Source organism: Phocoena phocoena, chromosome 1 (genome assembly GCF_963924675.1).
Source record: "Phocoena phocoena chromosome 1, mPhoPho1.1, whole genome shotgun sequence".
Lineage (NCBI taxonomy): Eukaryota > Metazoa > Chordata > Mammalia > Artiodactyla > Phocoenidae > Phocoena > Phocoena phocoena.
The window spans coordinates 8592109-8616572 of record NC_089219.1 but is presented as its reverse complement, the minus strand read 5'-3'; the positions used below and the strand labels follow the sequence as shown (position 1 = coordinate 8616572).

At 45.4% G+C, this 24464-nt stretch overlaps 1 protein-coding gene across 1 annotated transcript in view; it reads left to right on the top strand.

Annotated features, from left to right (window-relative positions):
• MTOR (mechanistic target of rapamycin kinase) overlaps window positions 1–24464 on the top strand; it is a 115485-nt gene that overhangs the window by 12192 nt on the left and 78829 nt on the right. The window contains exons 9-23 of the mRNA XM_065877125.1: window positions 9–137; window positions 990–1234; window positions 2682–2897; window positions 3579–3784; window positions 6921–7043; window positions 7682–7771; window positions 7964–8056; window positions 8751–8885; window positions 9119–9248; window positions 10678–10928; window positions 17387–17473; window positions 21365–21532; window positions 22034–22146; window positions 22464–22626; window positions 23697–23789. Of these exons, the coding sequence (XP_065733197.1) occupies window positions 9–137; window positions 990–1234; window positions 2682–2897; window positions 3579–3784; window positions 6921–7043; window positions 7682–7771; window positions 7964–8056; window positions 8751–8885; window positions 9119–9248; window positions 10678–10928; window positions 17387–17473; window positions 21365–21532; window positions 22034–22146; window positions 22464–22626; window positions 23697–23789 (2242 nt within the window). The remainder of the gene's footprint in view (window positions 1–8; window positions 138–989; window positions 1235–2681; window positions 2898–3578; window positions 3785–6920; window positions 7044–7681; window positions 7772–7963; window positions 8057–8750; window positions 8886–9118; window positions 9249–10677; window positions 10929–17386; window positions 17474–21364; window positions 21533–22033; window positions 22147–22463; window positions 22627–23696; window positions 23790–24464) is intronic.

Sequence of the window (24464 nt, the reverse complement as noted above, 5' to 3'; positions counted from 1 at the left end):
CTCTGCAGGAGACAGAAGGCAATGCAGGTGGATGCCACGGTGTTCACCTGCATCAGCATGCTGGCCCGAGCGATGGGGCCGGGCATCCAGCAGGACATCAAGGAGCTGCTGGAGCCCATGCTGGCAGTGGGCCTGAGGTGGGTGTCGGGAACCTGAGCTGTCCCCAGCTCGGGTAGCATGAGGCTTGAGCCACAGTCCTGGGTCTGTGTTGAAAGCGAGGCATGGCTATTTACACGTTAAATTGGATAGGTAGGATAGCTCACACTAAACTCATAGGCTAGTTTCAAATCCAGGTTTCATCACTGTCTAGCTGGGTGATCGTAAATAAATTATTTAACTTCTCTGAGCCTCAGCTTTCTAGTCTGAAAAGTGGGTACAGTAGCAGTTCCTATGGTCTAGGTTTGTCGTGGGGATTAAGTGAAAGAGTTCACGAAATAGCCACTCTTAGTACAATGCAGTCTGTATAAGAAATGCACCACTGGGAATTTCTTGGAGGTCCGGTAGTTAGGACTCAGCACTCTCACTGCCCGGACCCGGGTTTGATTCAGTCCGTGGTTGGGGAACTAAGATCCCACAAGCCATGTGGCGTGGCCAAAAAAAAAAAAAAAAAAGTGCTCCGTTAGTGTTTGCAGCTATCATTTATATTATGATGGGCAAGTTGCTTAAGCTCCCTATACTTTTGTTCTCTTCATCTATAAAATAAGGACGATGCTCTCAATCTGCTTCCCAGATTATTTATTGAGACTTGGTTTTCCATAGTGACTGAATTACAGTAAACAAGTTCTCTCAAGGCAAAACCCAGAAAATCATAGATTGTTTTGAAAGAGAGTTTAAGATATATATTCTATTTCATTGTATCCTTTCTGCTTTAAAGACTAAGCAGGGATGGGGCCCAGTCCCCTTGCTGGACAAGAAGGGCTGTTTCTTCCCAAGACCAGACCAAATGTCATATATCCAGGCCCTTACATGACTGGTTTCATTTCCCTCAGCCCTGCCCTCACAGCTGTGCTCTACGACCTGAGCCGTCAGATTCCACAGCTGAAAAAGGACATCCAAGATGGACTCCTGAAGATGCTGTCCCTGGTCCTTATGCACAAACCCCTCCGGCACCCAGGCATGCCCAAGGGCCTGGCCCATCAGCTGGCTTCTCCTGGCCTCACGACCCTCCCTGAGGCCAGCGATGTGGGCAGCATTACCCTTGCCCTCCGAACTCTTGGCAGTTTTGAATTTGAAGGTAAGAAATTGCGATGGTACAGATGAACCGGTTTGCAGGGCAGAAATAGAGACACAGATGTAGAGAACAAATGTATGGACACCGAGGGGGGAAAGTGGTGGGGAGGGGGGCGTGGGATGAACTGGGAGATTAGGATTGACATGTACACACTGATGTGTATAAAATAGATGACTAATAAGAACCTGCTGTATAAAAAAATAAGTAAATAAAAAAATTTTTTTTTTAAAAACCAAGAAATTGTGGTGGCTCTTGCCAAGATAGTCAGTGATACTGGGAACCTCGAGAAAAGAATGAGGGTACCTAGAATTCCTGGATCTTGCTAGGGGTCCTGGAGACAGGGTAGCTGATTCTACAGCAGCTCATCCTTTTATAGTCTTTCCATATGTGGTTAATTCCTACCGTTTGTTTCTTTGTCCCATACAAAGACAAAGGAAAATGGGGTGGGGGCAGATGGTGTTGAGGAAAAGTATGCATTGATCCAAGGAACTAATGCTGCAGAGATGGCTCCCCCTCACCTTGTCACCTTCCTTTGGCTGAGATGGTATCGAATTCTTTAAAATGTATAAGCAGGACTTGGGGGTATTTTCATTCCAATGGCGGTGTGATTTCCGAGACTGCTGTACTGTGTAGTTCAGTTTGGAATTCTAGGCTACAGATAAACCCACATTAATGCCTTAGGGAGATACGTTTCAGGAGATAAAAATGGACTCTTTTGAAATTTAAGATTGTGTAGGTGGTATTGGTTAAGGCTACAGGGAAACAAACAAGTACAAAAAGCATAGACATGCTGTCTGAATACTTACACAGCATCGCTAGTTTCCCTGTTGCAGTTCCTCCATTTACACTGAGTAACACCCAGGATAATCTATTTCTTTTCTTTTCTTTTCTTTTTTTTAACATCTTTATTGGAGTATAATTGCTTTACAATGGTGTGTTAGTTTCTGCTGTATAACAAAGTGAATCAGCTATACATATACATATATCCCCATATCTCCTCCCAATCTATTTCTAAGGAATAGAAAGTAGCTATATTTAAACCCAGCCTATATCAAACTCTCTTTTTGGTATTTAAATCTGGGAACTAAAATAGATGAGGTAAATTTGATCAAAAATTGTTTTACTCTCTGAGAATGTAAAGGGCTGGGTCCGAATAAAACAAAATAATTCACTTTTTGAAGGATTGGGATGGAGGCAGGGAGGAAATGCCTTTTTTATGTCTCCCAGCTCCTTTTCTACCTCCCTTCTGCCGTTCTGCTCATTGGAAGATCATTTGTTACTTTTTTAAGAGAAGAGTTGGGGGTCAGTATCTTGCTGGTTGAATATCTTGTTGAAAATTAAATTAGTAGCCATGGAATGGAAATGGAATGGAAAATGCAGCTAGCGAGTTGCAGACCTACTGTCCAAAGCAGCAGTGTTTATTCTGTCTTCTCTCTGCCTTTGTATCCAGGCCACTCTCTGACCCAGTTTGTCCGCCACTGTGCGGATCACTTCCTGAACAGCGAGCACAAGGAGATCCGCATGGAAGCCGCCCGCACCTGCTCCCGCCTGCTCACGCCCTCTGTCCACCTCATCAGTGGCCATGCTCACGTGGTTAGCCAGACCGCAGTGCAAGTGGTGGCGGATGTGCTCAGCAAACTGCTCGTGGTTGGGATAACAGATCCTGGTAAAGTTTGAGATGGAGGCATTCTAAGGAAGTGTAGGTGCCTGGGGCAGTTGGAAGTAGCCAGTTTCCTTTCATGGCCTCAACAAGCTGATGTCCAGCATTTTCTCTGGCAAAGCCTTATTTCTGTAAGATAATCGGCCTTAAATTCCATTATCTTGGACTTCCCCGGTGGCGCCGGGTTAAGAATCCGCCTTCCAATACAGGGAACATGGGTTCGATCTCTGGTCCGGGAGGATCCCACATGCCGTGGAGAGGCTGGGCCCATGTGCCATAGCTGCTGAGCCTGCGCTCTAGAGCCCGCGAGCCACAGCTGCAGAGCCCGTGTGCCACAACTACTGAGGCCCACGAGCCTAGGGCCCATGCTTTGCAACAAGAGAAGCCACCGCAGTGAGAAGCCCGCGCACCGCAACGAAGAGTAGCCCCCGCTCACCGCAACTAGAGAAAGCCCGCGCACAGCAACGAAGACCCAACGCGGCCAAAAATTAATTAATTATTTATTTATTTTTTAAAAAAATTCTATTATCTTTGCTCCTGTGAGTAGAGAAAAAAATGACAGGTTTGGTCAGAGAAGGGTATCTGGAATCCTCTCCCTAGGCTGATGGCAGTGGAAGCAGAAACTGGGAAAGGACTGGAGGGAGGAGAGGAGTGAAGAGGCACTGAAAGGCTCAATTGCTCTTGCAGACCCCGACATCCGCTACTGTGTCTTGGCATCCCTGGATGAGCGCTTTGACGCACACCTGGCCCAGGCAGAGAATCTGCAGGCCCTGTTTGTGGCCCTGAATGACCAGGTGTTTGAGATCCGGGAGCTGGCCATCTGCACCGTGGGCCGGCTCAGCAGCATGAACCCAGCCTTCGTCATGCCCTTCCTGCGCAAGATGCTCATCCAGGTAAGGATGTGACGGTCACACCTTGCGGTAGTGGGGAATGCACGTTCATCGTGAGTGCTCTTTGGGGAACGAGAGTTGAGGAGGAAGGGAGAGAAGAGTGAGATGCCTGGTAGAAGCCACGTTTGGCGCCAAGAGCCCACGTGTTTTCCCGGCTTGGTAATTGCGATTCTAGTGCTTATCGCCTCATAAGCCTCTTGTCAGCGTGACTCGCAAGCTGACCTCTCACGTGGCTCTTCCTTTTTCCTGGGAAGTCCGTTCCTTGCCCCTCTTCACTGCCTCTGCTGCAGATGGTGTCAGTCTGCCCAGCACCTCGCAATCCTTCCGCTCCTGCTTCTGCTGATGCGAGGCCAGGCACAGAGGCCGAATACGGGAATGGCTCCAGCACTGTTTCTCGTCATCCTTGCCCCTGGTCTGTGGTCCCTGGCTGTCGTTCCTAAATAATGTGAGATGCCAAGCTATGCTGCTTGGACTAGAGCCTCAGGTAGATGCAGGTTGGCATTGCTGCTGGAGCTGGTAGGATTTCCATTTCCTGCTGAAGCCTGTCTTCTCGTTCTTGTCTTCACCCGGCCAAGTAAGTTCTCTGGCTGCATTGTGAACCCTGCACGGAGTCCAGTCCTTCCTGCCTCGAGTGATTTCCACCCACCTCTTCTGGGTCTCAGTGTGGCTCACCTGGTCATCTACTGTCCCCCGACTCCATCCTGTCCCCACCACACCCTCTGCTTCATGAGCCTCCCCATGGTTTCTTTTGAAATAAACACTTTTCATAACATATAAAGAACTTAAACATAGAAAATTATTAATGTAACTTCTACCCTAAAGAAATGTCATTTATTCGCAGTCTATCATAATTAAAGTGACTGAGTTATATCATCAGTGAACAAATTAAAAGATTATACTTATGTTGGCACTTGTGTTTTTAGCCTAATGGTTCACTCCTTAACTGCTGGCCCGTGTTAGGAGTGCCTATCCTTTTAAGTCTTTGAAATAGCTAAAGTTTGGGGAAGGAAAAGAAATCATTGTTGAGCCTGCTAGCTCAAACCATGCTAAATAAGCTTGATAGAGAAATATCTCCTAATGAGAATATCAGTACGTTCATCCAGACAACAGATGTTTTGAGCACCTTCTGTGTTCCAAATACTGCTGGGTTCTGGAAGCATGCCAGTGAACAAGGCAGGCATGGGCTGTGTCCTCAAGAAGCTTATAGTAAGCTATCAGGCTATCTGTTTTTCTGATACTGGAAAATGTGAAGCATCATTAAATGAATTTACTCTGTACTGAACTTAGCCCTTGAAACTCCAGAATTTTATCTTTTCTGTTTTAACAGAATGCAGCAAATCTACAGACACTTTATTAGCAAAGGGAATGAATAAAACAAGTACAGCTTGGGAAAAAATTTTTAATAATTTTTCTTGTTTTTAAACTTTGATACAGATTTCCCCAAGTTGAATTGTACATTTTCATGCCTTGGTAAGGGACCTTGCCGAAACGTGCTTTGGCCTTTCCTTGGCGTCTTGTTCATCAGGGTGGGCACTGGGTATTGTTATTAGGGTGCAGTGGCGCTCTTTGGCTCTGGAGTAAATTGGGAGCTGTTTGATGTGGTCCTGCGCTGTCCCAGAGAGTTGTGCTTTCCTCACTGGTACCCACTTCCCCGCAGACAGCCATCTCTTGAAGTTATGCTTCTGTTCTTAGTATCCTTCTCCATCCCCTCTCACTGCTGTATGCTGTGACCAGGTGAAAACAGACTGCCAAGGGGGTCCAGGAAATCAGGCTTATTAAATCAATAATGTGAGACAAAACATAACATTGAATTGGAGACGACTCCTTTGGGTAGCCGAGTTAACACGAGCTTTGTTTCTCACTTTTCCCACTGTGCAGAGACTTCCTTCTGGCAACTTAAGCTCTCCAGAAGTCTGTCTATATTAAGTTGTTTATGTCTGTGTCACCAGGAGCATAACGCGCTGATTTGCTGGTGTTTTCAGCGTGTCAGTTAGATGGCACATGTTATCTCTGTTCATTAAGGTCCGAGGGGATTCTATTGATATAATCCCTAACTGTTTGGGTTTATCTAGAGGTGCCCGAAACCACAACTGAGTATCAGTATTTCTTTCCACATCACAGCTGTTCTGACTAGTCTTTGATTCCACTGTCATTATTTATAGGCACTCTGAGTGATTTGCTGTCTGTACAGATATTTTTCTTGCAGAGAGTCCTTCCTTCATTCTTTTGTTTTTTCAATTAATAAATTAATTCATTTTATTTTTTGGCTGCGTTTGGTCTTCATGCTGCACGCGGGCTTTCTCTAGTTGCAGCGAGCGGGGGCTACTCTTCGTTGCGGTGTGCAGGCTTCTCATTGCGGTGGCTTCTCTTGCTGCGGAGTGCTGGCTCTAGACACATGGGCTTCAGTAGTTGTGGCACGCAGGCTCTAGAGCGCAGGCTCAGTAGTTGTTGCTCACAGGCTTAGTTGCTCCACGGCATGTGGGATCTTCCTGGACCAGGACTCGAACCCGTGTCCCCTGCATTGGCAGGCGGATTCTTAACCACTGAGCCACCAGGGAAGTCCCCCCTTCATGCTTTTTTTTTTTTTGCGGTTCGCGGGCCTCTCACTGTTGTGGTCTCTCCCGTTGCGGAGCACAGGCTCTGGACGCGCAGGCTCAGCGGCCATGGCTCACGGGCCCAGCCGCTCCGCGGCATGTGGGATCTTCCCGGACTGGGGCACGAACCCGTGTCCTCTGCATCAGCAGGCGGACTCTCAACCACTGCGCCACCAGGGAAGCCCCCCCTTCATTCTTTATTTTTGCAAAACCCTGCTCACAGTGAGCGCTGTTGGTTTTCTCCGTCTTCTATGACTATCTACACTATTAAAAGCTATGCTTTGCAGAGGGCTGAGGGACCTTGGAGTACTGTGACAGAAGGAGAAAGGGCCGGTTTCAAACAGTTTTTCCTCCGGTCACTGCTGTATCCAGGACTGTTCTGTGAGCTGCAGAGATGGCCTTGCTTGTGGAGTATCTAGCAGCTCCTTGATCCGCAGTAAAGTTCTGGTTCCTTCCTCTAGTTCCGCGCCTCATTCTCGCTTCAAACACACAGTCCCTCTCGATTTTCCTTTGCCGTAGTCATAGTAAGCCTTTCTTCCCTACAGATTTTGACAGAGCTGGAGCACAGCGGCATTGGAAGAATCAAGGAACAGAGTGCCCGCATGCTGGGGCACCTGGTCTCCAATGCCCCCCGACTCATCCGCCCCTACATGGAGCCTATTCTGAAGGTAATTTGCAACAGACAGAGACTGGTTCTTTCTCTCTAGGATGTCTTGGGATGATGGGAGTGTTTTGGTGCTCAATGGTACACTGAACAAAGTAGATAATTTCTTTGGTCCCCGGCTCGCAGACAAGGGCCACATCAAGCACCCTCAGTTCACGAATACCAGGAATCTCACCAGTTGCAGGACAGGCTCTCCTTCTAAGAGATAAGATATGATGTTTCAAGCACCTCATCCAGTGTGCTTGGCGAGGAGAAGTAAGATAGTGGCATAAAGTAGCTCCCCCAAAATGAAGAAAAAGTGAGGTTTAAAATCTGAGTCCACCTTCACGTCTATGTTAGACTCATGTGAAGTCTTTCACAATTATGTGGATCTGGGTACATGATCACACAGGTACAGTTTAGGGAAGGCATGGGAAATGTTTGTGGATCATGGCACTTGCCAGCTCCCTCATACGTCAGACTTGTGTGCAGTATGGAGAAAGGCTTAAGAATCCACATTCCAGAGGAAACCTGGATTCATAAAGCCTTAGAAGTAATTTATCTATGACTGAGATGGTCTCTTGGGTGAATTTTACGTATGTGAAAAAAAGTTTTCTAGTAGACTCTAACCAGCATTCATTTTCTCATACCTTCTTTCTGTAGGCTTTAATTTTGAAACTGAAAGATCCAGACCCTGATCCAAACCCAGGTGTGATCAATAATGTCCTGGCTACAATAGGAGAGTTGGCTCAGGTAAGGGGACAACTGCTTTTTCCATAGGATGGGAAGAATTATTTTACCTCTAATGAAGTCAAAATACTTCTTAATGCCATAATTTCTAATGCTGTCTACCACTTCCTTTTTCACTTTGTAGGTTAGTGGCCTAGAAATGAGGAAATGCCATAATTTCTAATGCTGTCTACCACTTCCTTTTTCACTTTGTAGGTTAGTGGCCTAGAAATGAGGAAATGGGTTGATGAACTTTTTATTATCATCATGGACATGCTCCAGGACTCCTCTCTGTTGGCCAAAAGGCAGGTGAGTACCACTACTTGGTGTGTGAGCAGGATAGGCCCCATGAGGCCAGTGACCTCGTCTCTCTCAGTCACCTTAGCCAGTAATGCCTAGCCCTAGTAGGTACTCAGAAATATTTGTTAACTGAGTAAAAAGAAGAAAGACTTGGAGCTAGAATTAGCGTTCATCCTGACCCAGAGTCACCGTCAGTATCAGGGCTGACCAGTGCCATTTCCTCTAGACTGAAAAAAAATAAAAATGCAGGTCATCTATCAGAGCCCCGGCCCCTAAAGGGAAACAGAGAGTCTTGGCCTCTGGTTGTGGAGGGAAGCGGAGCTTCAGCTCAGCCTCCCCCGGCCCTGGCTTCGCTTTGGTCATCGAGGTCATTAGGTGGCTAGACTGAAAGTAAGAACAACCTTAATTTCCTTTTGAGTCCGATTTCTCCTGTCAATCATCCAGGATATAGAAGAACTATATACTTCCTGAGAAAGGCGGGACTGTTCTTTACCTTTGTTCCAGCGATTGTTGTGTTGGTTTGTAGCCTTGTTTTTATGTCCCCGCTCTCAGGATTTTAGTTTATGGTTAGTGCCTTTACTGGGCATTCTTTTCTTGTAACAGCCTCTAACACTTTGTTATAACCATTTAATGAAGAGTACGGAGTATGCTTTCTTTTCTCTCTTACTGGTGCTACAAACCATGTGATCTTTTGCCTGTCCAGGTGGCTCTGTGGACCCTGGGACAGTTGGTGGCCAGCACTGGCTACGTGGTGGAGCCCTACAGGAAGTACCCCACATTGCTTGAGGTGCTGCTGAATTTCCTGAAGACTGAGCAGAACCAGGGTACACGGCGAGAGGTAGGAAACACCGCAAGCTTGGTGTTTAAAGACTTTGCTGGGAGAATGGAGAGACGTTTGGGTCATTAACACACTCTGACAGTACCGATGAGACTTCCTGTCCCTCTCCGTTTTGTCCCTGTAGCTGGTCGTGGGATATGATTTGGGCGTCATGGAACATGAGTATCCATGAGAGCTGCAGTAGTCAGGTGCTGTGATGAATGTTTTCTTTTCCCCTCCCCTTTCCCACGCAGGCTATCCGTGTGTTAGGGCTCTTGGGGGCCTTGGATCCCTACAAGCACAAAGTGAACATTGGCATGATCGACCAGTCCCGGGATGCTTCTGCTGTCAGCCTGTCAGAATCCAAGTCAAGTCAGGATTCCTGTAAGTTGAGGAGAACCTTGAGTGGCTGCCAAGTTCTTGCCTCACTAAGCCCTCACTGGCTGTGTTCAGAAAGAGCCTTGGGCTGGATAACTGTGAAATTATTGCATATTGACTCACCTTGTGACTTGAATGGAACGTCAGTAGTTTCCTCTTGAGTCACAGCAGGGGCGCTGCTTCCCAGTGTGTCCAGTCTTCCCGTTTGTCCAGGTTCTTTGTTAAAGGTCAACAGGCTATGTCTGTAGTCACTCTTAGGTGCTGATGAGAGAGACGTGAATTATCAACCCATCACCCTTGTTCATCTGTCATTCTTTGTTAGTGCATCTTTGATGTTTTCTATTCCCATGGCACCCAAGGAGGAAGAGGGTAGAATTTATTCTCCCTGTTTTAATTGATAGGGAAATCTGAGGCTAAGGCTCAGAGGGCGTGGAAAAACTAGTAGCAGTCAGGATCCAGGGCTCTTTCTTGCATCAGGTGGTCTGGCTGTAGAGTTCCTTTGTCTTTAGATAAGTAGCCTAAGAGATTGGGCAGGGCGTGGGGATGCAGGTGAGTTTTCTAGGCTTAACTCAGTGTCCATCAGGGCAGGCATATTTCTCAAAGTGTGAAAGTTCAGCAGTGGTTCTCCCATCTAGTTCAGCAAAATGTTATTTTCCCCAAATAAAATAATTTGTTTCTGAACCCTGTGGATGGGATCATACTGCTTCCAGTTTGTTCTTCTGTATATGAGAGAAGTGTGCCTGCCGTGTTAATCCTGTCAGACCCACAGCCTTCGAGCAGAGCCTGAGCCACATCCTCCAGCGTTTCCTCCGTCCTCAGCAGTGCCAGTCATCCAGTCTCTTGGATGTTCTGCTTCTTAGCGTCCTTATTGTGCTGTTAAAGCGCTACCCACCCCCATACCCTCCTCTCCCTCTCCCCCACCCTCCATACCCTCCTCCGCCCCTCCCCCACCTTCCATACCCTCCTCCGCCCCCAGTCCTTGAGGTCCTTGTTGTTCAGGTCAGGTAGCATTTGTTGTTAACGTCTCTGAATTCCCTAGGGGGACCAAGCAGCTGCTGAACAGATGTTTGCCTAATTTAATCCCCTTTCTTTTCATTTGGCGGAGTAACTTTTTATTGATGGTTTCAGCTACTGAAGTTGTGAACTGGAATGGTAAGAAGCTAAATTAAACGTAGCAATTTAAAGAAAACCCGTCATGTACTGTGTTAGGCTTTTGTAGTTTAGATAATAGATAAGCCAAAAACTGTCCTTCATGGTGAGAGCCTATTCACTGGCTCCTAATATACCTGGTATTCCCAGTGGTGTTAGAGTATAGCAGGGAGAGAGATGTGAATGCTGGTGACCCACAGGAGGTTTTTTTGTTTGTCAGTAACCACGCTTTGTCCAAAGTCAGAGTCACGTATAGCTCGTGATCCTCACCTTTGTTTGGTCCTAGCTGACTACAGCACCAGTGAGATGCTGGTCAACATGGGGAACTTGCCTCTGGACGAGTTCTACCCAGCCGTGTCCATGGTGGCCCTGATGCGCATCTTCCGAGACCAGTCCCTCTCTCACCATCACACCATGGTCGTCCAGGCCATCACCTTCATCTTCAAGTCCCTGGGGCTCAAGTGTGTGCAGTTCCTGCCCCAGGTCATGCCCACATTCCTGAATGTCATTCGGGTTTGTGACGGGGCCATCCGGGAAGTAAGTGGGTAAACCCCCAACCCTTGCTCCTCCCTGCTCCGTGCCATGCCTGCGTGGGAAGTCCATCTGTGCCTCAGCTTCCTAATAATGTACTCTGCTTGCCGTTATGCCTAATGCCTTTCCTCCCCCAGAGCTTCTAACACCTAAGTGTACAGGTATAATCAGTTCAGCTCAACTTCCTGTTTTATACCTCAAAATGGCTAAAAGATGAGTGGCTGGAGGGGAAGCGGTGGGACAGCATTGTTATTCTCCGTAATCTACTGTTCAGTCCAATAATCTGATGGAATATCCCACAGTGGATTTCTGGTTGTTTCGGCATGATTAGATTTAAGTCAAACGCTTAGCGGGAATACTACAAAGGTGCAGTAACAATGCTTCATAATGTCAGTTTGTCCAATTATTGTTGGTCCTAAGTTTGAGCACATGGTGAGGTTGGCATGTATCACATCTCTCCATTGTAAAGTTACCTTTTTTCCTTAGCCATTAAGTAATGTGTGGGGTGATACGTTGAGACTGTGTGACTGTCCTATTCCACAGCTACCTTTTACCCAATGATTTTAGCCACCATTGATGATACTTGTTGGAATCAATTATCACGTTGGTTGCAAAGTAATGACTTTTTTTTTTTTTTTTAATTTATTTTTGGCTGTGTTGGATCTTCGTTGCTGCGTGTTGGCTTTTTCTAGTTGCGACGAGCGGGGGCTACTCTTTGTTGCAGTGTGCATGCTTCTCATTGCAGTGGCTTCTCTTGTTGCGGAGCACAGGCTCTAGGCGTGTGGGCTTCAGTAGCTGTGGCACACAGGCTTCAGTAGTTGTGGCTCACGGGCTCTAGAGCGCAGGCTCAGTAGTTGTGGCGCACAGGCTTAGTTGCTCTGCGTCATGTGTGATCTTCCCCGATCAGGGATCGAACCCGTGTCCCCTGCATTGGCAGGTGGATTCTCAACCCTTGTGCCACCAGGGAAGCCCCTCCTTCTACTTTTAATAGCTGGCATTTTTCTGTAAAGAAGAATTTCCCCCTTTCCCTCCCTCTTTCTCTCTCTTGCTCTCTCTCTCTCTCTTTTTTTTTTTTTCTCTGAACCATAGAGTACGCACAGTGGTTCTGTGATTACCATACCTGTACCACTACCAACAGCGATCCTACTGAATACAGTTCAAGGTGGCTTTGCGGTTCCTACTGTTCTTAGAAAGTATTCCACAAGGTGTATGGTCAGAGTACTGCGTTTTAAAGATCCTGGAATTAAATATTTTTTCTTCTGTGATTACATATTCAATTTGATGTACATTCAGAGGAAATAGTATTTTCTTTAGAAAGTATATTTTCTAATTTTCTGCCTGGAATATACAAGTGCATTTTATTTTTACATAATCAACGTCATTGAATTCTTACTAATTCTAATAATTCACCTGTAAATTTTCCCAGGTTTTCACTCTAGCTAATCATATAGTCTGCCGAACATAAAAAACAGTTTTGGCTTTTTTGTTTTGGTCGGTAAAGCAGTTGTTACTTTTCCTTACTGCTTTCCTAGGACCTTCACTGCAGTGTTGATTAGACTCTGTAATAGTGGAAACCTTTAATCTTGTTCCTGATTTTAATGGGACTAGTGTTAAGATTTCATCACTAAGTATAATGTTTGCTGTAGGTTTTTTTTTTTAATCTTTATTGGAATATAGTTGCTTTACAATATTGTATTAGTTTCTACTGTACAGCAAAGTGAATCAGCTATATGTATACGTATATCCCCTTTATTTTGGATTTCCTTCCCATTTAGGTCACCAGAGAGCACTGAGTAGAGTTCCCTGTGCTATACAGTAGGTTCTCATTAGTTATCTGTTTTGGTTTTTGTTTTGCGGTACGCGGGCCTCTCACTGCTGTGGCCTCTCCCGTTGCGGAGCACAGGCTCCGGACGCGCAGGCTCAGTGGCCACGGCTCACGGGCCCAGCCGCTCCGCGGCATGTGGGATCCTCGCGGACCGGGGCACGAACCCGCGTCCCCTGCATCGGCAGGTGGACTCTCAACCACTGCGCCACCAGGGAAGCTCCAAAATATATGTATTTTTGTATACATATAAATAGTACATGACCAGTATTAGTATTAACAATATGATTACTGAATGCAGTTCAAGGTCTTTTGCAATTTGTTATTGTTTTTAGGATGTGTCTTGTTGGGGATATACACCAAAATACTGTGTTCAAAGTCACTTGAAATAATTCTTTGAGTGATTGTGCAACCAACTTGGTTTATAGTTAAACTCATTTGTTCCTATTTATTTTCAATTTTTAGAAATTTCTTGTGAGTTTTTGTAATTTAACTTTCATTCTAGTTATGTAAGACGTTAGCATAATTCAAGAGTCAAAACTATAAGATATATTCAGCAAAGACTAGCTTCCATGCCTATTCTTATACCTTGTTTCTTCCTTCCTCTATCATTTACTATTGCTGCTATAACAAATCACCACCAATTTAGTAACTTGAAACAACGCAAATTGATTATCTTACAGCTCTTTAAGTCATAAGTCTGGCATAGATCATACTGAACTACAGTCAGGGTGCCATTAAGACTGTGTTCCTTTCTGGAGGCTCTAGGGGGAACCCCTTTCCTTGATTTTTCTAGCTTCTAGAGGCTGCCTGCATTCTTTGGCCTCCTTCCTCCATCTTCAAAGTCAGCAACATTGTATCTCTTTGACTCTCCTTTTTCCCTCAAATCTTTCTCTCTGAACATAACCAGGAAAGGTTCTCTGCTTTTAAGGACTCCTGTGATTAGATTGGGCCCACCCGGATAATCTCCCCATCTCAGCATCCTGCTCCCTCATCACATCTTCAGAAGTCCCCTTTGTCATGTAAAGTAATTTTTCACAGGTTCTAGGGATTAGGACATGGAGTTTTCGGTTACCGAAATCCTGCCTACCACACTTCCCCCTAAGCTAACCAGTTTTATCAGTTTTAAAATTTATCTTTTCAGTGTTTATTTTTGAAAATATAAGGAAATATATGTCCCCCACCCTCCTTCCTCAGAAGAATAACATAGTATAAACTATCTGGATCTTACTTTTTTCCACGTTCACAGCAGCATATCCTGGAGTTCATGCCATAGCAGTATAGTAAGAATGTCTTCATTCCTTTAGAGGCAATTGGTACTTCATTGTGTGAACATGCCACAGCTATTTGACCAGTCCCTATTGATGACTGTGTTTTTCCAGTCTTTGATATTTAAAATAATCCTGCAATGAAAAGCTTTGTGTATACATTATTTTCACCTCTATTTCTTCTTGTACTTAAATGGCTTCACCTTTTACATTTAGATCTTTGAGCTCTTTGGAATATGTCCCAGTGTACAGTATGAGGAATGCATCCAATTTTATCTTTTTCACCCATAAAATTTGACTTGCATACCTTATTTAACAAAGTCTAAAATTAGTCATTGTCTCCATCCTTTCCCTGAACAATATACAAAACTTAGAATGACTGATCAAAGTATTATATCTCCCTTCCCTCTTATGTTACTATCTAGTATCACTTTTTTTAAACTCCAAATTAAACGTTACTGTTTTTTTTTTTTTTGCGATACGCGGGCCTCTCACTGTTGTGGCCTCTCCCGTTGCGGAGCACGGGCTCCGGACGCGCAGGCTCAGCGGCCATGGCTCACGGGCCCAGCCGCTCCGCGGCATGTGGGATCCTCCCGGACCGGGGCACAAACCCGCCTCCCCTGCATCGGCAGGCGGACTCTCAACCACTGCGCCACCAAGGAAGCCCTCTTATTCCTTTAAGCATTTTAAACAGGTTTACTTTATATTTTCTATCCAATAATTCCAATATACAGAAGGTTTTTGATGAGTCTAATTCTGTTGTTTATTGTTTCTGCTGAGTCGTACTCGCAGCAAGTCTGTAAGTCTGTCCTTATGTGTTTTACAATTTTGGATCATGCATCATATTCAGCTGGACTTCCCCTGGAGCAGTTAATACTGGAATATCTGCTCTGAAGTTACATCTCTCCAGAGAGGGCCTGCATTTGCTTCTACCAGGTGGTCTAGGAGAACTTTTAGTTAGTTTCTTGGCTTAGAGTTTCTCAGGCCACACAGGTAGTTAAAATAACCCTCTAAACTCATATGAGAGTGGCCTGAAATTACAAACTCTTAGGAAGGCTTTTTTCTCCTACCTAGACCTCACATCAAGACTCACAGATTACTTTGTCTCCTTTGCCAGTGGACAGATTTGGGGGTAGGAGGTTTCACCATTTTTCTTGATATGTAGCTTTTTGAAGGTCTGGCTTTATGTGAAAGGTTTCAGTTCTGATAATCTAATAACAACATTTATCTTTCATGCATTACTTCTAGGCTTTTCATAGCAAGGGGATTTAGGAGCGGATCTAACCCACCATATTTTCAGGAACAAAGCTACATGTTCTTTTAAAATACTAACATTCAGGAGGGAAAAGAGAAAACAGCTTGTGAAAGAATCTAAGGGAGAAGAAATGAGGTGGCTACTCGGGCCCCTTCCCTGGGGATGAGGCACCTGCCTGGGTGTATCCGCTGACCCTTATGAATCAGCCACCAGAGAGGCTGCCCCATGGACACCTCATATGAAGTGACAGCAAGGATCAGGAGGCTTTTGTCCTTTCGTCTCAAGGTTTCCCCTGACCAGCCATCCCCGCTGCCCTGCTTCTCCTCCAGTTTAGATTTTCTACCTTCTTTCAGGTTCTGCATAACAAAAGTTTTACTCAAAAACCATTGTATTTTAGAGTCTCCTGTCCCTTGATCTCTGTAATATACTTTCGTAGGGACCGTTTCACAAAAACCGTCAGCAGTGATTCTATGAGGAGGTGCCCAGGAGATAGGTAGAGATGGCTCTACCAAGTTGAACCTGTGTGCCATGTGAGACCAGCTTCTAAGCCCCTTAGAATCCACTGGTGTCCCTGTCCTTAGAAATTAGTCCAACTCTCTTTGAGCCCAGTCCTATGTGTCCTGTCAGTCTCACCTCTTCAGGAAATGAGTTCTGTAAGTCCATTACTCACTATTTGAAACATACTTTTTATTTTTCCCCAACTTACCCAAGTTTTAAAATGTGGATAAGGGTGAAAATACATATGTATGAAATTATTCTTGTTAATGGAGGGCAGCAAAGGCATAGAGAGCTATAAAAATTGGGAGGGGGTGAGGGGGAAAGGGAGGTTTACAATATGACTTGCAACTTGTTATTGACATGTAGCACTATCTGAGGATCATAACAAAATAAAAACTACACCCTGAAGACATCTTTAACCTGGAAAGTAGTTGGGATTTCTCTTACCTAAGCCATCTTTATTCCCAACTTTATTTTGTGAGTGGCATCTCTTAACAGTTGCAAGATACCAACCTAAATAGAATCTCCTAATCCCAGCCCTCCCTCAATTTGCTTGCTGTTTTGGTTCACAGTTTCTTTCTTTTTTTTTTAATTAATTTATTTTATTTATTATTTATTTTTGGCTGCGCTGGGTCTTCGTTGCTGCACACGGGCTCTCTAGTTGCGGCGAGCGGGGGCTACTCTTCATTGCGGTGTGCATGCTTCTCGTGGTGGCTTCTCTTGTTGCAGAGCATGGGCTCTAGGTGCACGGGCTTTAGTAGTTGTGGCACACAGGCTCAGTAGTTGTGGCTCGTGGGCTCTAGAGCGCAGGCTCAGTAGTTGTGGTGCACGGGCTTAGTTGCTCCGCAGCGTGTGGGATCTTCCTGGACCAGGGCTCGAACCCGTGTCCCCTGCATTGGCAGGCGGATGCTTAACCACTGCGCCACCAGGGAGGTCCCCACAGTTTCTTAGAGACACAATTAACTAATTAATTAAGACCTAATTAATTGAGTTAATTACTATAAGTGAACCACAATACCCATAATAGTTAGCTGTATTTATTTTAGAAAGTAAGTGGTAGTGAATTAAGACTGAATAAACAAAAGATACATCTACAGTTAATTAAAAATTTCATGTCCATTTTTAAGTGTTCAGTGACTCCAGAAATCCTTCAATGATAGTTGATGTTCATTGGGCATTTAACAGTATTTGTGTCCCTGTTCTAGTGCTTTCCAGGTATTAGCCCAGTTAACTCTTACCACAAGCCTATGAGACAAGAACTGTTATCTCCCATTTTCCCACAGAAGAGGCTGAGTGCAGAGAGATTAAATGAAGGTCACAAAGCTAGTAGGTAACAGAAACAGTTCAGAACAGCTAGTCTGGCCCCGAAGCCCCTGCTGAGCAGAAACTGCCTCACCTGGTGAGTAAAGCCACTGACATATTTTTCAGCGCTCACCACCGTTACCACCGATGGTTACCACCGATGGTTTTAAGTCTGATTCTTTGAAGCTTATTCTCAGAAGAAAGGGTGGTGCAGAAACCGATTCCGTAGTTGTCCTTATTCATTAGCGTGCACTTGGGGTAAGACTGGGAGTTCTGCCTCCTTCGTGGTGCCAACTTGCTGACCTCTTCTCTGTTTCAGTTTCTGTTCCAGCAGCTGGGAATGTTGGTGTCCTTTGTGAAGAGCCACATCAGGCCTTACATGGATGAAATAGTCACACTCATGAGAGTGAGTAGAAATTAATGCTTTGGCCTGTGCCTCAGTGTTTGGGTCCAGTAGCATTCAGCAGCAGGTTTGGATGATGTGGACATTTTTTTCATGGGTCATCATAGAGACGTTATAACCTGAGGATAAAAAGTGGAGCAAGATATCCCACTGGATTATGAAAGGGGGTGGAGGGGCTCTCGCTACAGGCTCCCAGGTACAAGAGTTCAGGGTGTGAAATCTGAGGAGAAATCCTGAAGGAATTGTTCTGCCAGAAATAAACTGGAGTTCTTTACCTCACACACAGCAAAGCAGTTTCACTTTAACATCACAATAGTGCTTTACTATTCTCACAAAAGCCCTCTTCCTTACTGCCTGTAAAACCATGGCCTTAAGAAAGGATTGGGGATTGGGTTTTCCTGGGGCCATTAAATACGATGGAGTGCTGTCAGGCTCTGAGGAAGAAGGTAATGCTTTTCCCTGCTACCTTCAAAAGCATGAATACCGCCTTCTGACTGTAATAGTGTTGTGGTTTTTTTAATACATAAATTTATTTATTTATTTATGGCTGCATTGGGTCTTTGTTGCTGCTGCGCAAGCTCTCTCTAGTTGCGGCGAGCTGGGGCTGCTGTTCATTGTGGTGCGCGGACTTCTCATTGCGGTGGCTTCTCGTTGCGGAGCACAGGCTCTAGGCGCGAAGGCTTCAGTAGTTGTGGCATGCGGGCTGTAGAGCGCAGGCTCAGTAGTTGTGGCACACGGGCTTAGTTGCTCCATGGCATGTGGGATCTTCCCGGCCCAGGGCTCGAACCCGTGTCCCCTGCATTGGCAGGCAGATTCTTAACCACTGCACCACCAGAGAAGTCTCTGCAACAGTGTTTGAGAAGAGGCTCTCGTCCCAATTTTTTTTTTAAACATATTTATTGGAGTATAATTGCTTTACAATGGTGTGTTAGTTTCTGCTTTATAACAAAGTGAATCAGTTATACATATACATATGTTCCCATACCTCTTCCCTCTTGCGTCTCCCTCCCTCCCACCCTCCCTATCCCACCCCTCTAGGTGGTCACAAAGCACCTAGCTGATCTCCCTGTGCCATGCGGCTGCTTCCCACTAGCTCTCTATTTTACGTTTGGTAGTGTATATATGTCCATGCCACTCTCTCACTTTGTCACAGCCTACCCTTCCCCCTCCGCACATCCTCAAGTCCATTCTCTAGTAGGTCTGTGTCTCCATTCCCATCTTACCCCTAGGTTCTTCATGACCTTTTTTTTTTTTCTTAGATTCTATATATATGTGTTAGCATATGGTATTTGTTTTTCTCTTTCTGACTTTTACTTCACTCTGTATAACAGACTCTAGGTCCATCTACCTCACTACAAGTAACTCAATTTCGTTTCTTTTTATGGCTGAGTAATATTCCATTGTATATATGTGCCACATCTTCTTTATCCATTCATCTGTTGATGGACCCTTAGGTTGTTTCCATCTCCTGGCTATTGTAAATAGAGCTGCAATGAACATTTTGGTACATGACTCTCTTTGAATTATGGTTTTCTCTGGGTATATGCCCAGTAGTGGGATTGCTGGGTCATATGGTAGTTCTAGTTGTAGTTTTTTAAGGAACCTCCGTACTGTTCTTCATAGTGGCTGAATCAATTTACATTCCCACCAGCAGTGCAAGAGTGTTCCCTTTTCTCCACACCCTCTCCAGCATTTATTGTTTCTAGAGTTTTTGATGATGGCCATTCTGATCGGTGTGAGATGATATCTCATTGTAGTTTTGATTTGCATTTCTCTAATGATTAATGATGTTGAGCATTCTTTCATGAGTTTGTTGGCAATCTGTATATCTTCTTTGGAGAAATGTCTATTTAAGTCTAGGTGCAAAGGACTCCCCATTGATGGCAGTATCATTTTTCTGTATTGGGAGTGGGAGGGTGCTTCCTACTGTTCTCTATAATTTCAGTGTCTCTGCTTAGGGAGATTGCTTTGCAGAGATGGCTGTGTCCTCAAAGAACTGGAAGACAATTCCAGTGATTTTTGTTCTTCTACACCAGACCTTTGTAGTTAGCTTGGAAGAAGCAGCAGGACTAAAATGAAAGTGGCTGCCTTCAAAAATGGAACTTCCCCGAAAATGAGTCTCAGAACTGAAAAACTCCTGTATGTATAAATAAGTAAAAGCTGCTCTGTTCCCTGCCTCCTGCCACAGGGACCTCTGTACAGGAAGAGTTAGGTAGGATGCTAAAGAGCCTGCGGGTGGTGTTAAGGGAGTTGGGGGTGGGGCGGGGAGGGAGGAAGCAGTACACTCCGGGGTTGAAGCTGAAGTAATCTGTGACTTATTCCCCAAAAATGACTTACGACAAAGCATGTAGGGGTTTGAGGCTGGGAGCCTTACACCTGCAAAATACAGCTTTCATTTCCTCCAAGACAGAGAAGGTGCCAACAGGGCTCTTCTTTGGCTCTCGCTCCTGGGCATTTCAGTGAGCTCCACCCAGGAGGGCTCGGGGCTTTGTGAACAGTGATCCAGCCGGCATCCCTGGGGAGGCTGCCTGGTTTCTTTGACGTAGAGAAAGCCCTTTGTGAGGAGCCCCATGACCCTGCAGTGGAAAGGTAGGCGGGCTTTCTCTAAAGAAGGCAGAGTGTGGTCCCAGTGAATGAACATCACACAAACCACGGAGGCCATAAAATTTGTGGTGTTTCTTTGTCGAAGCTTTTTATCTAGAGAAAATAGCTTTTTCAAAGAGAATACCTCTCCAAGCAGAGAGAAAGAAAGTTTTACCAGCACCTTTTAGTATAGATTTTTTTGGAAATGTTTTTACTTTGTAAACTACTATGAGTTAAGAACAATTTTTTCTAAATAAAAATACCTTAGGCTTCTTTTAAAGCCTTCCATCTGAGGAGTTATCTTTTTTTTTTTTTTTTTCACTGACTTCTACTCTGAATTAAATGGGGGCCCAAGAGTACTAATAAGCATATGTTGCCATCATTAAGTCTCCTACTCCGGAGGTTTTAAAGAAGGCAGTAGGCCACTGTCTTTCTGAATTGATTTGAAATGACAGCTTTTCCTGGAGTGAGAGACTTGGACCAATTTGCGTAGCAGTACCGAGACAGGATCTGGAGCCAGTTGGCCAAGTTTTTATTTTAGTAATTTATGTGGGATATAATTAGATGAATGTAGAAAAATGCTCCTCTTGTGGCACTCTCCAGGCCTGAAAATGGTTTGGGACAGATGTCAGATGCTGTCGAGCAAAGTCTAAATCCAAAAGGGCAGGAAATCTTGTTAACACTGAAGTCACCCTCTGGCAGAGCCCAGGTGCTACCCAAAGTGGGACCACCCCCAGACGGCTGGAGAGCTCCTAGAGTGATGCAGTCCTGGTCGTTTGTTCATTCTGCCAGATGGGTTTGGGTGGCTGGAATATGCCAGGCGCTCTGCTAGATTCAGGGAGACAGAGGTGGACCGAGGGTTTCTTGCCCTTAACCAGCCTACAGTCGAGTAGAGGGAAGGCGGCAAAGAAAATTAAGTATTACCGGTGCTAGAAGAGAGCAGAGCAGAGGGACCCACAGTGGTTAATGGAAGGAGATAGGAACGCCTTCTTAGGCGAAGTGAGGCTTGAGCCACGTCTGGAAAGACAGATGGGCTTAGCTGAGCAAGAGGTGGGATTCGAAGCCGAGAGCAGCGTGAGCAAAGCGCGGAGGAGCCACGTAGCCTGGTGCTTTGGGGAAACGCAGTTTAGTTGCTCACTGTGACTGACGTAGGATACAGGGAGGCCTTGGGAGAGGAGGATAAGGAAGGAGTCCCACGGCACAGACCATGCTCGCTGCATTTGTGCTTCGTTTTGGCTGTCTCAGTTCCATGGTTCATATTTCAGCAGAAGGGCCCCCGACTTTGCTCCTCTGTCTCTTCCCTCTTTATAGGAATTCTGGGTCATGAACACCTCCATCCAGAGCACGATCATTCTTCTCATTGAGCAGATTGTGGTAGCTCTTGGGGGTGAATTTAAGCTCTACCTGCCCCAGCTGATCCCACACATGCTACGAGTCTTCATGCATGACAACAGCCCAGGCCGCATCGTCTCCATCAAGGTGAGTAACCCGGGACATCCTCTGGAGAGATTTCCAGAGTCCATCAGAGTCCCTGGATGATCATCTAAGAGACCCTGTTCTGAGTGACAGGGGGACGCTCGGTCCGTAAGACTGACTCTAAAGAATGCTGTAGTACCTGATGCGTGCAGTGTACAGTTTACAGAATGTTTCTCATCCTCTCTTGATTATCCTTATGTTTTGTCTCTTTTAATGGATTATTCTTGGTAAATATTTTATTTAGCATACCAGTTTTCTCTATTATCCAGCAACTGATTCCTTACCAGTTGAAATAAGTTCAGAGAAAGCAAAGTAACATATAAGTGAAATAAAATGACGGGGAAAAGTGCTAACAAGAGAATGTAATTCAGAGCCATTTAATAAAGGCTTTTCAGGGTCCCCAAAGAATTTTGAATTATCCATACCACTGCCGCCCTTCAGGTACTTAGATACTTGATACCTGACTGTATTTGTTCATCGCCGTGCCTTTACTCCTTTTTGCAGTTGCTTGCTGCAATCCAGCTGTTTGGCGCCAACCTGGATGACTATCTGCATTTGTTATTGCCCCCTATCGTGAAGTTGTTTGATGCCCCTGAAGTTCCATTGCCATCTCGAAAGTGAGCACCTACCCTTTAGGACTAACAGTTATCAAGCTTTTAATGTTTTGTTGAAAATGCCCTTTTCTTAAGTCCCCAGGCCATCTCTCTATTTTTTTGTTATTTCAACTCTCATTAGTTTAGTCCAGATATGTACCAGGTTTATGGAAATCTTCACTGTCCCCATCCCACAGGAATGTGTGTTAGATCTCTGTACCCAAAATAATGTCAGAAGCCATTCCTTCCCGTTGGGTGCTGATTGTAAAGGTAGCCCTCAGCCACTTCTCTTATTCTTGGGCCGTGTGTTAGCAATTACTGTATGTCAGCGATTGTTGTAGGGCAGCGTTAGAGACAGTGGACCGCCTGACGGAGTCCCTGGATTTCACTGACTATGCCTCTCGGATCATTCACCCGATTGTGCGAACGCTGGACCAGAGCCCAGAACTCCGTCCCACAGCCATGGACACGTTGTCCTCACTCGTGTTTCAGCTGGGGAAGAAGGTGAGGCAGGAGTCCTCGACTCCTCCGCTTGTTAATCTGTAGGCCTCAATCACTGACAAAGAGCTAGGAACTGTGCCTTTTTTTCCTTCTTTATTCAGCAAGTATTTATTGAGCCACCTATGTGGGCTGAGTGCTGTTCTGGGGATAACGCCGTAAACAGAATGATGTCCATGTTCTCACAGAGCTTACATTCCAATGAAGCAAAGTTATGAGACATAATTTATCTCATAAGAGGGATGGGAGGGAGTAGGGAGAGATGCTGTTTCTTTAGAGGCAGACCTCTCTGATAAGGTAACATTTCAGCAGAGACCTAAATAAAGGAAAGGCCCAACGCCAGGGAGCTGGCTGCAGGCAGAAGGATTAGCAAAGGCAAAGGTGCGAGATGGCAGTGTGCTTGAAGGGTGGGGGCAGCAGGAGAGCAGTGACTTCAGGGGAGGGAGCCGGAGGAAAGTACTTGGAAAAGGGCATAGAGAGAACCTTGTAGAGGCTGTGCTGGCAGTAGGCACGGAAGCTAGGTATTGTGGCCGGTGGTCCTCAGAATGTGACCCCCGGACAAGCAGCATTAGCATCTACTTAGCTGGGTGCTCCTTAGAACTGCAGATTTTCTCGCCTCACCCCAGACCTACCAAGCCAGCAGTTCTGACTGTGGAGCCCAGCAATCTCTGGTTTCATATGCCTTCCAGGTGGTTCTGATGCCCACTAAAATTTGCACATCACTGTTGTAGGCCATTATAGCTGGCTTTCACTCTGAGCAAGACTAGAATTCTTTGGAGATTTTGAGCCCAGGAGTGCTGTGATCTGCCCTAGCATTGTCAAATGATTATTCTCAGTGCTGTGTGCAGGAATAGACTGGGCCAAGAGGGGAAGCAGAAAGACCATTAAAATCAGAGGCTGTTGCAGTGACGCAGATGGAAGGTGAGGGGGATGAGGTAGCACAAGGGGTCAAAAGAACCACAGAGCTAGTCCCAAACCCAGAAGTAGTAGCTGTAATGTGGTAGGGGTAATATTCTTTTTTCTATTTCCCACTCTCCGAAGTAATGGTTTCTGACCTGCTTCCTCTCTTGTTATAGTACCAAATTTTCATTCCAATGGTAAATAAAGTTCTGGTGCGACACCGAATCAACCATCAGCGCTATGATGTCCTCATCTGCAGGATTGTCAAGGTGAGCTGCGCTTTGTTTCTGTTTGCAAGTCCCGCATTGTCCTTCTCAACTGGTATTCTTGTAATCTTAGCAATGGGGGTATATCTAGCTTTTTAGCTCTGAACTAGAGATTGGCAAACTTTTTCTGTCAAGATAGTAAATTTTTTCAGCTTTGTAGGCTGTGTGGTCTCTGATGAAACTACTCAGCTCTGCCCCTGCAGCCTGTAAGCAGCCATATGCATATGTAAACGAATGAGCCTGATTGCATCCCAGTAAAACTTCATTTATGGACATGTGTAATAATTTTCACATGTTGCAGAATAGCAATCTTCTTTCAATTTTTTTTTCAATCATTAAAAAATGCAAAAACCATCCTTGGCTCTCAGGTCCCACAAAAACAGGCAGCAGCTTCTTGCCGGCCCAGCTCTTCGTCACGTCTGTGACTCACGGTTGTCTCACACTTGCCAGTTGCATGCTCAAACTACTAAGTCAGTGCTTGTCAGTGGCTAGGAGTGACCAACACAGACTGGCCTCAGTGCGGAATACGGCCCACCTATGATTCATTCTGTCCACATGTGGAATCTTAACCTAAATCCTGGCTCTTCCAGAAGGTGTGGCCTTCCCAAGGTTTAAGGATGTTTTCTAAACTGGGAGCAGCTTGTGGAGTTGCAGAGTGGTTCTCTAAATCTCTGGTTG